The 18,771-nt window shown below is 32.4% G+C and overlaps 1 protein-coding gene across 1 annotated transcript in view; it reads right to left on the bottom strand.

Moving 5' to 3' along the window:
• Positions 1–18,771, bottom strand: part of LOC143053737 (uncharacterized) — a 69,709-nt gene that overhangs the window by 4,205 nt on the left and 46,733 nt on the right. The window contains exons 35-47 of the mRNA XM_076226520.1: positions 16,456–16,559; positions 14,501–14,633; positions 13,512–13,684; positions 12,568–12,649; positions 11,164–11,353; positions 10,580–10,752; positions 9,343–9,456; positions 7,814–7,924; positions 6,634–6,748; positions 6,133–6,240; positions 4,564–4,601; positions 3,299–3,473; positions 2,177–2,457 (exon numbers count right to left, since the gene is read on the bottom strand). Coding sequence (XP_076082635.1) covers positions 2,177–2,457; positions 3,299–3,473; positions 4,564–4,601; positions 6,133–6,240; positions 6,634–6,748; positions 7,814–7,924; positions 9,343–9,456; positions 10,580–10,752; positions 11,164–11,353; positions 12,568–12,649; positions 13,512–13,684; positions 14,501–14,633; positions 16,456–16,559 — 1,797 coding nt within the window. The remainder of the gene's footprint in view (positions 1–2,176; positions 2,458–3,298; positions 3,474–4,563; positions 4,602–6,132; positions 6,241–6,633; positions 6,749–7,813; positions 7,925–9,342; positions 9,457–10,579; positions 10,753–11,163; positions 11,354–12,567; positions 12,650–13,511; positions 13,685–14,500; positions 14,634–16,455; positions 16,560–18,771) is intronic.

The following is an 18,771-nucleotide window of genomic DNA, read 5'->3' as shown; positions in this document are numbered from 1 at the left end:
TATTTCCCATAGCGTCCTATGTTGAACTAAATTCCCCCACTCGCGACCATCTTGGAAGTTGGATTGGCGACAAAGTAACAACACTTGGACAGCATCTCATTAGAAACATTCATGCTATGTTTGGTTTCATTTCATTCAGTTGTTCTCTAAAAGAGGACATTTGTATGTATCTCCCGTAAGTTCTTATGTTAAACCAAGTCTCCTGCTGGTGGCTATCCTGGATGTTGGATCGGCGACAAAAGTAACAACACTTGGTCAGCATCTCATAAGGAACATTCATGCTATGTATGACTTCATTCCATTCAGTAGTTTCCTAAAAGAAGACATTTGTATGTATTTCCCATATGGTTCTATGTAAAACTAAGTCCCCCGCTGGCAGCCATCTTGAATGATGGATCGGCTACAAAGTAACAACACTTGCTTAGCACCTAATAAGGCCCATTCTACTAGGTTTGGTTTCATTCCATTCAGTGGTTCTCTCAAAGAAGTCATTTGTATGCATTTCCCTTAGGGTCCAATGTAAAACTAAATTCCCCGCTGGCGACCATCTTGGATGATTGATCGGCTACAAAGTAACAACACTTGGTCAGCACATCATAAGACCTTGACCGAAACCTTTAACCTGATACTCACACTTTCATTCTCTATGTTCAATGAACCGTGGTATTGGGGTTAAAAGTCTAATTTGGCATTTAAATTAGGAAAATCATATCATAAGGAACATCATAAGGAGCATGTGTACCAAGTTTCAATTTGATTGGACTTCAGCTTCCTTAAAAACTACCTTGACCAAAAACTTTAATCTGAAACTTGCACTTTCATTAACTATGTTCAGTGGACCATGAAATTGGGGTTAAACGTCTTATTTGATTTTAAGTTAAGAAAGATCATATCATAAGGAACATGTGTACTAAGTTTCAAGTTGATTTGACTTCAACTTCATCAACAATTACCTTGACCAAAAATTTTAATCGAAAGTGGGACGAACGGACGAACGGAAGGACGAACGAACGAACAGACAGACGGAGGCACAGACCAGAAAACATAATGCCCCTCTACTATCGTAGGTGGGGCATACAACATGATATTTCTTTTTACAAATGAAATATGATATTTTATACTTTCAAAATCAGCTATGAAATTTTAATACAGCGAAAACTTTTATACTTGTATTTGTATTATTCAAGAAAATTGTTAAATTGTCTCTCATAACTCTTTATAGAATGACTCTTGTTATTAACTTGTGTTTTAATATGCTGTATATGCTATATATAACAAGTGTTGAGACTTTATTAAAGTTTTTGTCTTGTCTTGTCTTGTCTAGTGAATGAGACAACCGTTACACGTCAAAGTACACACTGATACCTAATAGTAAATACGACAATCGTGTTGTATAAGATATTCCTGGTGAGATTGATATCAATAATGGTTGCGACGTCTTTTTTATATGTCTGCCATCACAGAATTGATATCAATCACAGTTGCAAGGCTTTATCAAACTCTTTGTCTAAATTGTGTCATGTCATAAAAAAAATCTACATTATGTAAACAAAGTTTAACGGTTAAGTGTATATAATATAGTTTTACTGGTGTCTGAGGTTGTAACGGATGTGGTAGTGGAAATGTCATATGGTATTTGCAATTAACACTGAAATTTAAACTTACAAATGTTGAATGAAAATAGAAGATAGTCATCTGCTTGTTGCATTTATAAAACAGCATTATTCTTAAAATATTTCGAATCAATATTTGCCAAAAAATCGGAATGACACTTATACCGGAAATCATTATATAAAAGGTATTAAGGTTATAAAAGTCCAGTTTAAAAATAATCTATGAAGAAGATATGCAAATACAATTTCATATTGTCCGCTTTATAGGGCCTTGTCAAGATGAAATGGAAAACTATTCAAATGAGATAAACAACGCATAATTTATGAAAAAAATTCGGACAGGCAAGTATAATGTAGTAATGTTTAACACATCTACATCGGTCAACACTCCCCTAACATAGAAAAAATATATAACAGCAAACCATTAGATTAATCTGTATGTAAAGACTGATACATATCAATACTGATTTCGTCTATCAAATTAAAAGACAGTTGATATAAAACAATACGAAGCATTAAAACATATGACCCCCCCTCTCCCAAAACAAAAATGCATTTGATACCGTGTGCAACATCTTCTTTATATCCCCATCCCGTAATATAACAGTTTTCAAAACTTTCATGGATTTCTGTTGCTAGACAGGCAGGTCTGACATTATCATTGAAGTAAGCTGCTTGTGAAAGCCTCAGTATTGCAACGTCTGACTTCCATCCTGTACTTCTTCCAGTATAATCAGGATGAGATATTACTTGAGCTACTGATATCCTTTGTCCTTGGTCGTCGGGCCCCAACATTTCCGATTCTTTGACTTCCCCAACATGAATCATAAAGGAACTCGAACTCCTGTAATTTAGAATCAACATTAAGTTACCAGTGTTAAAATATCGTTTATCTACTCAGAATATTGAGATCAATAACATTCTAAAGATGGATCCACATGTACTCCAGATGAAACGAGATCAAACACATCGGTCGAGAAGTGTCTCAGCTATGCATGCAACACCCGCAATGCCAAACCATATACAGTCAAAATAACATTGTCGAGAATAAGCCATAATCCTTCAATTAAATTAAAGAAAAAATGTTTAACACAAATATCGAGCTCCAACGAAAAAAAGTAAAGACCTTAACACAATATAAAACCACACACTAGACTAGTATATAAAGCAAAGGAACAACTCGATGACAATTGTCATATTCCTAACTTGCTGCCGAGATTACTGAAGCATATATAGATGTATAGATCAACCATTTCGTGATTGTGTCCATAAAAGTTACAGAGTGTACTTTTTAATGTATCTTCCTCATAATTCTGTTGGAGCAGTTTCTGCGTAAGGAGCACACTTCTGTATATGAAGTTTGTATAGTGTGAACATGCACGAGCATATTTTATCATTTGAGATCACAATACGATCCCATTCCCTTTTATTTTTATAAACGAAATGTTTCACTTTAGCCCCTTATTTTATGTGTATTGAAGTTGTTCTTAAATATCGGTTATGAGTTCGTATCCCATTGGAATGGAAAACACCAAAAGAGGCCAGAAAATAAACAAAGTGTAACTGAAAGTACGATTGGAACAGTTTGAACCTTTAAAATTTTTTCAGTTTTAGAGATTTATTTAACTGCAAAGATATTTCATTTTAACATGTCTGTAGTTAAAATCATTACAAAAAAATCTTACTCTACACAATGTGCTGCTGTGATTGCGAAGTAAGGGTCAATTAACGTGGCACCACATCCAGAACTTCCATCCATAAAGAACAAGATTTGCCATGGCCACTCTCCTTGGACAGCATCATTACCATACAGTACATACGAGCCAACAGATGTCGACGAAACGGAAGGAACTCCGCACTCTATAATAGACAGAAGAAAAATATTTCGGATGTATAGAAAGAGGTATTTAATGTCAAAAAGAATATGGGTTACATGTATGTGTAACTTTTGTTACATTTTGTTTCATTTGACGACCTGTTAAAATTGCTTTTTTTGTTGGTGTTCAACAATGTTATATGGTTTTTGCGTCAACACCTTTGATTTCGTGTTCACATTAAGACAGTTTTTTTTATTTCTGTGTACTGTGGATTCATTTATTTTCGTGGGTACCAATTTTCGTGGATTAAGAAAAACTTGCATATTCATGGATATTTAATTTCGTGGTTTTGCTGAAGTCTGCATACAAACCTATAGAAAAATTATCATTCGTTGAATATTTAATTTCGTGGTTTGACTGTACCTACGAAATTCACGAAAATTGGTATCCAACGAATAATAATGAATCCACAGTATATGTTCGTGTTGTGCGTCCAAAAGTTATAATTATGAGCCCATTTTCTGAGTTTTACAAAAGACGTACGTTTGTATATTTTGCCTTATACAATACCATTGTTTAAGCAATAATAATATACAGTAAAAGCTTACAAGCAATAAAACGCTAATATTTACATTGATATAAAACCTTATACCATATCAACCTACTAGTAAAACATAAATCAAATTTATGAACATATAACAAATAAAAACCATATGAAAACAGCGATTTTTAGCTTATTTAAGGAATGACTGTAATAGCGGGTTATTTAACAGTGTGCATCACATTTTTATGTTATTTCGAATAGACAGAAAAAAAAATTAGTCATTTCTTATAATTTAATTCTAAATTCCCTTTTAAACCGTAGAAAACCATGAAAAAACGTTGATGACATCACGGTCAAATGACTAAATTATGTCTATGGGCTCATAACAAAATAACGTCAGCCAATCAGAAGACGCGTTACATCCAAAATTAAATTATATAAACATATACAGCAAACAGAAGAACCAGTACCATATTAGTTTGAGAAAAAGGAAATATATCGGTACATACATTTTTATCGAAGTATAAAAGAGATCATCAACCCATAAGTAAATTTATGTACATGCACTGATTCTTTTAAAAGTACTAACCTATGTCCCCACACTGGAGAGTTAATGCATTACATGACCTGAAATTATATACATTATATAATGAATTATCTTTATTTTTCTTCTCTCATGTGTCTCTTGCAAACTATGATGATTGGTTTACCCGAACCAAGGATTGCACAAACGTAGTCTCTCACTCGATATGAATCAAATAAAGCATGTAAATACGACAACAGTACATTTTAAGATTTGAATTTATTTTTATACAAGTAACAATATCTCCAGCTGACTAATGTTTTGCAATTCAGACTATTTTGAAAATTTAAATTTTGTTTATGGTGTTTTATAATGATAGATAAACTCACATTGGTTTTAGCCGATTGATTTATTTTTTTATTAATTTATCACAAAACGTAAGTAATATTTTCTGTATTAATATAATAATACATAAATGACCTTTTTTAATATAAAAATCGATCTGTGATTAATCGGAACAACCAAGAAAGTAATCTTTGATTTATATGATTATACAGACAGTAAAAGAATGACCCTGCTTTTGAAAATAATCAGATGCACGCCTTAGTGGCAATTACACGTTTATATTAAAAACGAATTGTTTTCATAACGCTGTCTGAAATGTACGTATGACGTCATGATGTGTTCTGTTATACCGTATATAAATATAGAATAACCATACATTGTCTCGAAATATCAATGTTATTTGTACAAGGCTTAGAAACAGGTAGAAAGCGAGGCTGTGCCGAGCATTTCTACCTGTTTCGGGCCGAGTACAAATAACAAATTGATATTTCGAGACAATGCATGATTATTCTTTATATACTGCAACTCTTATAACTGTTCTAAATAAAGTATTTAGGGTAAAAACCATCATTTCTTAATTTTGAGCAGAAGACGTAAAATTTCCGCGAACCTGTATGTTTTATTGACGTCATAAATAAAACTCTACGGAAACACATTGTCAACGTCATAAACAAAGTGATATACAGTCAGTGACTGTATATCACATATGAATATACGGTCAATGCAATTTGACTGCTCAAATAGCACAGCTGCAGTATATAATTGTTTTAGCGCTGATGCTTTATCGTGGATATCAAGAAAAGTTCATAAGATGCCCGAACCTTATAAAGTGTTATTTTAATTTATGAGATAAACTATCATACTTCCATTATGTGATGTGCAAAATGTAGATTGAAGACGAAAAAGTCATCAAGACTGCAGGCAGTTATAATTTTTTTACATGGTGGATAAATTTGTATGTGTTCAACTGACGACAACGAAGTACACAACATGTGAAAGATTTTCAAAATGTATATTTGATGTCATTTATAATATCAGTACAATATACTATATCAATCTGAGTGATTATTTTCTAACAAAGTCAATGATATGTTATTACTTTGGAATTACTTTTTGACCTTTTAAACAGTATTAATGCATTATAAACAGTATTGATTCTTATGTTGATATGACAATCAGTAAATAGGTAAAAATTTTAAAGGTCAAAATCTTATGAAATACCTTATTTTAGGCTTTTCAGCATGAATAATTCTTTGTATCATTGATACGACAATAAATGTATATACCTACATTTGTGAAGATAATACATAGTTTGTAACAACGCCATTAGGATTGGAGCCAGGTTGAGCGAGGAATCCGTCATTTATTGTTACTCCAGCAGACTGACTGTTGAAAGAGCTACCGAAAAATAAAAAAGATAAATACTTATTATTGTTAAATAAAAACTACAAAACAACAATTGCAGAATTATGTTTGCTATTCATTCTCTTTGTATATTTACAAATGTGTCGTTGAGATACATTTGGCTTATGACACATGTATGACGATCAAATCTGTTTTCGTTTTTTATTTTGTAAAAATTTCACAACATTTATCATGTTTATATGTATATAAAAATAACGATGATGAATCTACATGTAAATCAATTCAACTGTTAGGACAAAAATGTTTTACAATATGAAATGATTGTGTGTTAAATTAAAACCAATACAAGAAAAACGTGTTCAGTTTACATAAAAAAAACTACATTGTCTAACGTTTAGCGTTAACGTAAATTAAATATTTGCATACCCATATCCTGTTATACTACAAAGGTATTCTGCTAAAGTGATATCAGTGGTATAACATAACAAAATCCATGTTCCATCTCTATATATGGAGATTTGGCCATTACTGTCTCTTTGCACTGTAATAATAACGCAACACGTATGGTAGTGATGTTAGATAACAAAACTTATCTCATAAAGAGTATTGACAAGTTGAACGCTCCATCCTAACTTGAAGAGAATCTGACTAATAATAAAGTTCCTAACAAAGTAATGACTGACAGATAATATTATTCAATTTGATCATTACTGACCCAGGATTGCACTTAGCTTTGGCTTCCACAGTTGCATTACCTAAATTTCTTTGCTACTTCCATAGAAGTGAGAGGTTTGGCTAGCTTTAAAACCGGGTTTAAATTTACCATGTTCTACATAAGGAATTGCCTATACGAGATTAGCAATATGACAGTTGTTATCCATTAGTTTTATGTGTTTGAGTTTTGATTTTGCCATTTGATTAGGGACTCTCCGTTTTGAATTTTCCTCGAAGTTCAGTATTTTTGTGATTTATGTTTTTTTGGCATGGCCTTTTGTTGTCCTCAAAAATCGAGAGAGAGTTGGTTTTATATATTATTGAACTCAACTAAATGCAAACAAAAGCGCAATTTATAATTATAAGTGTGTCCCCATCATGTACATTTTGTACGTTGATTACTATTTTCAAAATCAGAAATCGAATCTGAACCATTTTAACAGGTCTAAATCAATAACGTTTACAAACTAAACACAACTTTATATAAGACCGAATTGTTCATTAGACGTATGTAAAGTATAAAAGTTTCAGGAAAATTGACATTTAAATGCAAAACCTTCATTTTTCTGAAATTTTAAACATTAAAGATAATCTTAATTGGCTAGTATTTGAAAAAGAAGTCGTAAGTCAAATAATACAGTCGAGCAGTTTAATGCAGAATTGCATGTACATAGTAACCGTTACTTTCGTTGTACTTATCCAAGATTCTTCATGTTCATTATGAATATGAGATTTTTTTCGTCAAAATATCATTTTAGGAAGGAAATTGATTACAATTCCCTGTATTTTGGCAAAATCGATTGTTGTAGGATTGATGAAATAAACAAAATTATAGACCTATTTCTTACAGAATTAAATACATCACCTCACATATGATATTAAAGTAACATACCACATCTGAATTCATCAGATTTATCATCGCACTGTGGCACTCCATCACAGCGGTTAATCAAAGGGACACATTCATGGTTACTGCATTCAAACTGATCATTACCACATGATGCTGAAATAGAAAACACATTTTCCTAAGAACTGCGATACACACAAATATTTTATTGCTTCTTTGATGGAATTTTACGAAACTTTCTTGGTTATATGGCGTTTTGTATCGGTGGATGATGTCGGAGTGCACTGAAAGAGCCATGGTTTTGGAAAGGACAACTGACGTCCATTGTTTATTTACATTGGAGATAATTGCAAAAGCGAATTGTTGATAGACTACTCACATGTATACGGCTTGAAGCTTCAGTTAAACGTTGAGTAATATACAATTATGATATAATTAAACACATTTTTACTAGCGGTTATTGATGTGTAAACCGGAAAATTACCTCACGAACTGAATAAAAGTCCCTTTTCTGTTAATTATGTGAGTAAGAGCATCAGTTTACACATCAATCACCTCTAGAAGAAATATGTTTCATCCTTTTTAGTCTTAAGCCAAATATTTGCGATTTTTAATTTATATTTTTTATGTAATGCCTACTATGATTACTATCAAATGCACAATTGACAGGTGGTAACGAAGGAGTTGGCCGATATATTGGATTTCTAAAATCCATAAATGTCTGATAAATAAAACAGAATCTAAAATGGATTTGCACCTACCTCCAAAATGAGATATCCTAATCTAAATCGTACAGGTACATGTAACGAAATAGTCTTTCCCTTGAAAGTTTTCAATAGTATGGCGTCATGTTTTTCTATGACGTAAATTCTCTAAATCAGTCACGAAATTTCCCGGAATTTTATTTAAATTTAGATTTTATACATTTTCGAAGCTTAAATGCATTATTTCTTTTTTTATACATATGCATTAGGATATGAACATCTGTTATGTCTTTGGGTTTCAACCTCAATTTGCTGAAAATCCCGGTATTCTTGCATGCATGAGTATCGCGCATGAATAGATCACATTGAAAGTTACGAAAGTACTTGTAGTTTCGGAAACATGATTTATCGACTTGTAAAACTAGAGAAAAATTCTAATTGACCAATCCAATTCAAGTATTTATAGATATGCAAATCATATGAGAATTATTCAGATATACACTTTAACTGACGGCATTCATTTTAGATAGTTTTGTATGCTTTAGGGTACATGCATATTGATTTGTTTGATCTTTGTTTATTGGTTCTTTGTATTACATTTTGTTTTATAATTTGAGTAGTTGTTGTTATCATATAATACGTACTATAAATATTGTGTTAATCATTTTTATGTATCACGTCAACACAGACCAATTGACGATAAAATCATGGTCTAAAAAAATGAATAGTTTAAAAAAATTTCACATGTCTTACATATTAAAGCACGTTATATAAACACTATCATAAATAAATCTTACATACTTACCTTGATAATTAAACGAAATGTACAGGACCAGGTCACATTATAAAGAGCAGTATATATTCACTTACCGCAATTCTGTTCATCAGCTAAATTAGGACAGTCTACATTCCCATCACATACTAAATCCATGGAAACACATGTCCTCTCTGAGTCACCACAACTGTACTCGTTCTCAAAACATTCTAAAAGATATACGCAACACAAACTGTTAACTGAAAAGAATATGTGAAATGTGCTACATTGTCCCAAAGAATGACATATACAAAGTTGCACTATTTGCATTCTGCATTTATATACGTACCCGCACGAACGAAGTTCTAACTGACGACCTTGGTGTTTACTGGCTAGTGATTACAGTAGACTAGTAACTACTTAGATCACTCGGCCTCCCAGGACACGTGTTTTATCTAAATAGCTTTTAAATCGACAAGTGATATATAAGTTTTATTATCAATCATATTAAAAAAAAAAAATAGTAGTAGTACCATACTATACTATGCAAGATTTGAATTTCTGACGATTTATTGATATGTCACATCAATATTACTCTAGCCGCCAAGAATTGTATACTTTTTTCAAATTTGAATAAATCTGAAACAACAAGTACATAGAGAGGCTGACAATAACCGATTTGAATGTTCTGACTTAGCCCATGTTAGTGTCAATTCTCTTGGATAGATGATACATACATAACTAGAAAAACAAATTATTACTGTGATGGCCAACCTAGTAAACTCCCTTAGGAGTTTATTCAATCAAATCAGTTTTTGTTTGTTACCATGAAATATTTCTTGATTTGTAGCCGATTCATGATATTCGAACGGCGGGTAACAACTGTTTCCTAAATCTATCTGTTATTGTACACGTTTTGTGAAGTAGCGTAAATGAGTTAGATTATTACAATACATAGCCTTGAACTAGAATCTGTGTCGTACACTAATTGCACAATATGAAATATTTTCTTGCTCATTTATATACCTCTTTATAATCGTTCTCAACTAAATGTTTCATTTTTAAAACGCTTAATCACTTGGAACCGCACCCCAAGGACAATTGTTTTTTAATATTATTTGGCCTGTCCACTTTAAACACTTGTAAATGTCCGCTCACAAGTTAAAATTGTACCATGAACATATAACAAACCTTAGTTGTCTTCCTCATTGCTAGCTACATTCTATCTGAAAAAAAATGTCAGATTGAAAGTTGTCTTGATCCTTCACAAGTTTTCTCATGAAACTACAAGTAGGGGACGCTCTATGAATAGCTTAGCAATATACCCTTATTGTAAGTAAAGAAATAACATACCTGTATTTGAACAATCTAAAGCTACTACATCAGTAGTGCTGGAACATGAAACTGTGGCTTTAGCACAACTTCTTAGGTTATCTTCGGTACCGTCACAGTAGAAAGTATAACCAAATCTGGACCTCTCCACTCGGCCTTTACCGTACTCTGACAATGTATGCATTCTCGAATTACTGCAATAAAATATTGGATAGGGTAAAGTTAGCTTAAACAGATCATACCAAACATTTGATCTTGGAACCATGTTCTGCATTAAATTTCACAAGGGTTTATAAGGATATATACAGTTTACAATGTTTAAAAATGTAAGTTCTGAGTCAGGCATATGACAACACTCCTCTTCACATATAACATAGTTATGATTTTTATTTGCTGTATATATTTTATGTTTTGATGTCGTTTAATGCATTGTACATCAGGTGTTGGCTTTTTATATTCAGGTCAGGGACTTTTTGTAGATCGCTATGTGGTATGGGACTGGTATTTGTAAATTCCCGTATGATGACTTAATTTGCTATTATTTACGTCATTTGTTTCGGTGGAAGATACGGTTTAATTGAACATCAATTGACTCTCACACTTACTTGTATCCAAGTTGTCGACAAGCCACTACGGCATCATCTTTGTCCCAATATTGATAACCGGAACAGACAGGTGAAAAGAAACCTCCTTTATCATCTAGTATCTCTAATCGTCCTGTTTTATTAGTTTGTCCACCCACCAAACGAATAAATGCCAGCAATTCATTCTTATCGTTAGAAAGCGTGTAGTTCCCTGAAAATATTTAATCCAAAATATTTAATTAGAACAATTTTTATAGTTCATTCCATTCAATTAATCAAATTTTATTTGACGCGTACTGTAATTAACAGGATAATAACGATTTGTCGTATGCGTGTGCGGCTGTGTAAAATTAATTGATTGTAAGTTTGAGTTGAAAAAGTTACAGCTATAGTTTGATAATAATACGCGGGGATGCAGTTTTCGGTATCCATAAATATATACTAGAACACACCCGTGATATCGCGGGTCTGTGACTGAATTAAAATATATAACTATGCGCAAGACTTATTTTAGTATTAGTATTGTCATCTGATAAAGTCATGCCGATTTTCTCTGCTTTCAAATCTTTCTGTTTGAACCCGTCGAACTGGAATCAATTATTGGTAATATTAATTATTTGGAAAACAACAGGTCCTGGAATGGAGTATTTTTTAATCAACAGCATTGTCCTATATTAGTTATAAATAAAGTTGAATTCTTTGATTCGCTGTTTTACGTCATGCCCGCTAACAAATTGAAAACTGTACCTACACGCCTTATTTTTAGTCCAGATTTTTAGTATTCGTATTGTTATCTTAGAAAGTCTTACTGATTAAAATACTACAATATGTAACAATTTGACAATTTAGTAGTGTCAACCCTGTGACTATGACCCGTGTATATAGCATATTAATCCTGAATACACCGTTTGTTGGTGCGCCTGTCAGATGCGGAACGTACAGATAAGGTAATATGTAGCAGGTGAATATACTATTGGTATCGGTATCGGACTCGACCCGGAACTTCTTAGTTATTGGCAATATTAATTACGTAGAAAACAACAGGGCCTGGAGTGGTGTAACTTTTAATCTACACCTTTGCACTGTATTAGTTATATATAAAGTTGAATTCTTTGATTCGTCGTTTTTACGTGATGACAGCTGATAAATTGGACCTCGTAATTTTAGTATTATAGATTCTCTTAATCTTCGCAACTAATCACTATCCCGTAGTAGTACAATGAAAGTTTAATTCAATGTTGCATACCCTATCAGTAAATGTATGACTGAATTGAATTACCATATTAACCGGAATACAAAATGATAGTTTCTAGTAAACTTACCACATGTATAAAAAACACCATCATGATAATATGGACTGATTTACAGTGCATGGCCTGTTATTTACATTCGCAAGATCAAAGTTAGAAAATTTAATCAACATACCACATTCCCCTAAGAACGTCATGATATGATCCAATGCTATGTCTCCCTGGAAACCATTTCCGTCAATTGCATTAAATACAATCTAAAAATAACATAATACAATAACTTTATGCAACTATAATCCTTCTGCATTCTGTAAAAATGTGTATGCATTTTTTGTTCATAAAGATCTTCATGTGTTTTAGTTCTTATACATCATTGTCTTAAACATAATCGGCTTTGAATGTTCATAACCGGGCCTGTTTTAAGGTATTTTTCGTGACTTAAAATAATTGCTCTTCAACGTCGTATTTTATGTGGCCTTTCAAACATGTGTTGATTTTTTATTTCGAGGGTCACTGATGAGTACTTTGTAAACGAAACGCGAATCTGGCGAACTGATTTAAATGCAAGTGGTTATGGTGAGCTAATATGCACGCATGCATAACATGTCTATTATTAAAGATTCAATCACAACCAAAATTATCATTCTGGAAATAAACTGACCTGATGATTTTTCAAATATCGCGAGCAGACCTGGGGTAATTGAAAATTTAATTGTAATTAGCTGAATTACATTGCTTTTTTGTCATGTAATAATGAATTACTCTCCAATTACTTTGAATAGCATTTAAAAATGGCATGAAATGGAAATTTAAACCATTTCGGCTCTTCTGGCTAAACCTGAATTGTTTTTCCCTTCTTTTAGATTGCACTTGGTACTTTTATTTTTCTTAATACATTTAAAAAGTTTTAGTCAACCGTTGTTTCGTGCAGCAAAATCCATAGTGTTTACTGTATACATTAATTTGACAGAAAATGAAGATATCAAATTCATTTAAGAATTACTGCATCTGTGTTAATTATTTTTCTTTCACGTTGTTTATATATATAATTTTATGAATTTCTTAAGATAACCAATACCGCCCTAAATTGGACGCTTCACATGATTTTCAACAATATACCTGTAGATTATCTCTAGGCTGAATATAGAGATTCTGAAAATACCATTGGTTACCCTGGTCTGATGATTTGTTAAAAATGGTTTGATTGAATCCCGGAGTTTCCAAAATAACTTCTAATGTTCCCATGGTGTCGCCGTACATATGGTAATAAAACGATAAACAAATATCTGTATCTGTAAAATACAGTATATCACAACATAAACTCATCGACGGCATATTGCTGTATGATCCATGACAAAAAAAGATGATCAATAATAATAAAGAAATAGAAAAGTTTAATTGGATATATCTATGTAGTGTTGTGCGTTTCCTCCTTTATCCTCTACCTTGCTTGTTTTAATTACTTAGTATGAAATTATATGTTTTGTTATTTAATGTTATTGTCATTCAATTCTGAAGCTGATTAACCGTCCTAGAAAAATAAACAGTATGTATGTTGTTTTTTTCAGTTTTGTTCATTAATACGTAAAGGAGTTCAGTATGACGTCCATTTTCTACATTTGAAAATGCCTGCACCAAGTCAGTAATATGACAGTTATTGTCCATTCGTGTTTGATGTGTTTTGTCATTTGATTTTACCATGTGATTGAATTTTCCTCGGAGTTCAGTATTTATGTGATTTAACTTTTCACTGAACTAGTCCATAATATTGTTTAGGGTATAGCTGAAGTCGGCTTGCGGGATTTTCTCGCTGTGTTGAAGACCATTTGATGGCATTCGATTGTTTTTTTTTTTAATCGGTTTTTTATCTCTTTAACACATTCCCCACTTCCATTCTCTTTTTCATTAAGTTTGACTTCAGCCTTTTTGAACTACCTTGGAGGTCGGTATTTTTGTTCATACTTTTTTTTTATGTAAACATATCTTTTTGAATATTCAAACTATAAATTGCATTCTCCATACTCGTATTTTTAATGGTATCTTCCAATTAATATTAACCACTACAACTTAAATTTAATTCCAATTAAGAATTATATTATGTAGTATACCTGGATTCAGAACAGCTGATATATATCGAGCATGTTCCCCAAATGACATAGATCCCGATGAGGTCTCTATGTATAGATAATAATCACCACTAATAGCTTGATCTGGTCCTGTTCCTGTTGAGCCTGTTGCGCCCTACAAATTTTTGTAGTAGTAACATAATCATACAAAGAAGAAAGCAAAGTAAACATGTCCGACGGAAGGGGCAGTTAAATCAAAGGTACAGTGTTCAAGGAGTACCACGCTCTTTGCTTGTTTAAGATCCTCCTCATCAAGACTTTTAAGTGACCGTTTATTTGAAAAAAATACGTTTTGGCTTTGATAAAATGTTTTGTGGTTTTTGTTATTTGGTAACTTAGTTTTCATTGTTTGACTTTTGTCTAAAATCTGTCAGAATTCATATTCAGATGAGTTGAGTAATCTTTCAAATAATATTTTATAATGTGTCCTGATGTTTCGTATTGTTACACCACTGTGAAATTTAGAGCCGGATTACACGTTCAAACCCAATTTATTTGTCTTCAACTGTCCCGAGTCAGGAATATAATGTTCAGACGTTTGCTGATGTGGTTTATAAGTGGTTCTTGGTTTAATATATTAGACCGTTGGTTTTCTTGTTTATATGGTTCTACACTAGTATTGTCATTTGTGGACCTTTTATAGCTTACTGTACGGTGTGAGCCAAAGCTTACTTTTACAAATTGTGTTTTGGACGGCGTTTTGTATCATTTGTGCTTATACCACATCTTCTTATATGTAAACGATATATATTTTCGTTGCACAAATATAATTTTGACATTTGAAAGAAACACTGTAATATTAACAATATCAAAAGAAAACTATTTAAACCAAGGACGTTTCAAAAATTAATATATGCCACAGAAAAAAATCAATTGACAATAAGATTATGTCTAAATAAAAAGCCGTAAAGACATATATATTTCATTACAATCATACAATTTCACATAAAATGAATTTGCTTTACAGTATATCAAACTGCAATATGCAAACAAATGAACCCAACAAATGAGCAATGAAAGATCCGAAAAGACATTTGGGTCAAAATCAACTATGATTCCAACCATTGTTTCATTATTGTTTTGTGTGTGACTATGCAAGTATTAACAACATTGTAGTCATATCATTATAAATCACCAAAACTATACGTTTATATCTGTACAAATTAAAAGATCTGCAAATAAAGGCAACAGTAGTTTATCGCTGTTCGAAATTCTTAAATCAATTGAGAAAAAACCCAAATCGGGGTAACAAACTAAAACTGAGGGAAACGCATCAAATACAAGAGAAGAACTACGACACAACAGTATACTAGATTAAAATGTAACACACACAGAAACGAACTATAATATAACAATGGCAATTTTCCTGTCTTGGTACAGGACATTTTAAGAAAAAAAAATGGTGGGTTGAACCTGGTTTTGTGGAATGCCAAACCTCCCGTTTTATAGCGATGTTAAACATAACATTAAAATGACAACATTACATGACAGGACTACAATACAAATAAATGGGAGGACATATAGGTCAGAGAAACACACGAATAATAGCTAACATAAGATATCAGATTTAAAATTTAATACGACAGACATGCGTTTCGTCCACAGAAGACTGACCAGTGACGCTCAGATGAAAAAAAGTTTGAAAAAGTACAAAGGTGAAATTATAAAGAGTATCATGAGCGACAAATACGACTAGGGTTTGTTTCGTTAAAAATAAACAATATCAAACTATTGTATGTACTCTTTACATAGAATGTTTATTTTTCACCCCTTTGAATTATACGGAAACAATTTCGATTTCCCCTCTTAATACAACCTCAGTCTCAATCATAACTAGGTCGATTACAATAACAGTTTTGTGTTCAGTTAAAGAGCATGTTAACGCGCATAAAAAGATTTTGTAACAAAATGAGTATACCTAGGACAAAAACACTTACAGTATTCCTTTTCCAGTCGGCATCGTCTGAACCTGACTTGTCGTTATAAAACAAACAACCAGCCTCTGTCAACGATTCAAAAGTACATGCACTTATCACATTATCTACAAAAAAGAAAACAAATTTTATGTTGCAATATAAACGACGAAATACCTTATGTGTTTATGTATAAGTCTTTTAGGTCTGTTTTCTAATTATAAGATGTTGTCAAATAACATTAACTTTTGAAATCATATCTCAGTGAAAACTTGATCTAAGAACGTGTTTATTTTTGTTCAGAACGAAGAAAGCATATTATTATAGTGAATTGTCAAATAAACAAATTACAAGGGAAGTGAAGACTTTGCAAACATTCTGAAAAAGTACTTCAATTTCGTGGGTATTAATTTTCGTTGTTTGAGCAATATTAACATGTTCGTGGGTTTTTTAAATTCGTGGATTTTAGTTTTCTAAAAAAAATAATATTTAAAAATTGTAGCCCTTAGAAACGAAGATTACAAATTCTCTTGACTGAGAGAAATTGCAAAGTAAACATTGACCTGTGTAGTAATCACATTGATAAACCCGAGATAGAATGCTGAACAGATTAAAGACCACCAAAGGTGTTAATTAGGCCATGAACATGTCACCCTAAGAAAACAGTTACATAAGCAAATAATAAACGTTTTTTGAATGGTAAAAATAATTCTTATCAAAAGCAAGACCAGTTTAAAGTTATTATATTCCATATGTTCGAGGATTAGGAGTATATAAAATGAACACTTTGTCATAGCATATCAATACAGGAAATCTTACTTTCATCGATATTTTTTTATGAGAATTATAGGATCAAAAGTTGTACAATTTAGGTTTTCAAAGATTAAACAGGTATACCCTTTTCTAATTTTTTTCATAGATATACAGATGGGTGCGGTCCTAACCTTGACAAAAGTTAACTTAGAGTTAACTTGTTGACTGCTTTCTAAGTTAACTTGAGAATTTTTAAGCAGTCAAGCAAGTTAACTTCGTCGTTGGTGGACCAGACCTACGGTCTGCTTTTTTAGGACTGCTGCAGACCTATCGACAAGTCTGCTCCAGACCAGACCTGTGGACAAGTCTGCTTTTCACCAGTCCTGAGGACAGGTCTGCCCCAGACCAGACCTGTGGACAAGTCTGCTTTTGACCAGTCCTAAGGACAGGTCTGCCTCAGACCAGACCTGTGGACAGGTCTGCTCCTGACCAGACCTGAGGACAGGTCTGCTTTTGACCAGACCTGTGGACAAGTCTGCTATTGACCAGACCTGAGGACAGGTCTGCTTATGACAGATTATCGTTATAAGAGTTTTCATATCAGACTTGAGCTTTCATTAAAATATGTAAACAACATTCGCATTGTTTTTCCACAGATATCATTTATTATTTACTCGCTAGACTCTACTAGATATTATACAAATGCTCTCTTTTATTTGATATACATGTATTTTTATATAAATAAAAAATGGCTATACGATCACAGAGAGTTTTTTTTTTATTAGAAGGCGGATAGAAAGGTTATCCAACGCATCGGAACAATATTCTTATATCACGGGATATCGGCAACATTGTCTACGTTACTTCGTTCCCCGTTGTTTACCTGTCCCTTCCTAAATTTTACTTTATGCATAAATTTATACTTGCATGGATATTTCATTGATATTCAACTTGTTTGCATTGGATTTATTATTCTATTTCCCGCAGAATATTCTAAAAGAAATTCTACAGTGTCCGTAAGCATACGATGTGGTAAAACTATCAACAATCTCGTCAAATTCGTCAGATTTATCGAGAGATTTGTCATTGCCGATATTTATATGGGACGTCCTAAAATTATACTCAATGCGCACTTTAATGAAATAGTTGCCACTTGACGTTTAACTATAAACAAAATCAATCAACCGACATAATAGATTCCAAGAAGAGAACCTCGTATACTTTTTTTTATTAAATCATTGTAAATAGTACAAATGAATTCAGACATGTCAGTGTTGGTACTTTGATGATGTGGCATAATAGTTTTGTTTTACACGTACACCATCATGAACTCCTATATATGATGTGACTGTTATTATAAATAAAGAGATGAAATTCTGACATTCTCAATTTATTCAGAATATGCTGGTATATAGATTTACAATTTAAAGTTCACATATGGTCAGTTTTGGTAATGTGGTCAAATAATTGTGTTGTACAAGTCAGCTGGAGGTATCAAAACTACTGAAATTTTGTTACGTATCAGTATTTTAAGTAAAAAGAGGACATGCTGGCACCCTTAATTTAGGTGAACCAAAATTTTTTGTT

This window comes from Mytilus galloprovincialis, chromosome 12 (genome assembly GCF_965363235.1).
Source record: "Mytilus galloprovincialis chromosome 12, xbMytGall1.hap1.1, whole genome shotgun sequence".
Classification (NCBI taxonomy): Eukaryota; Metazoa; Mollusca; class Bivalvia; order Mytilida; family Mytilidae; genus Mytilus; species Mytilus galloprovincialis.
The sequence above is the reverse complement of the archived record's forward strand: the minus strand, read 5'-3'. Positions and strand labels throughout refer to the sequence as shown.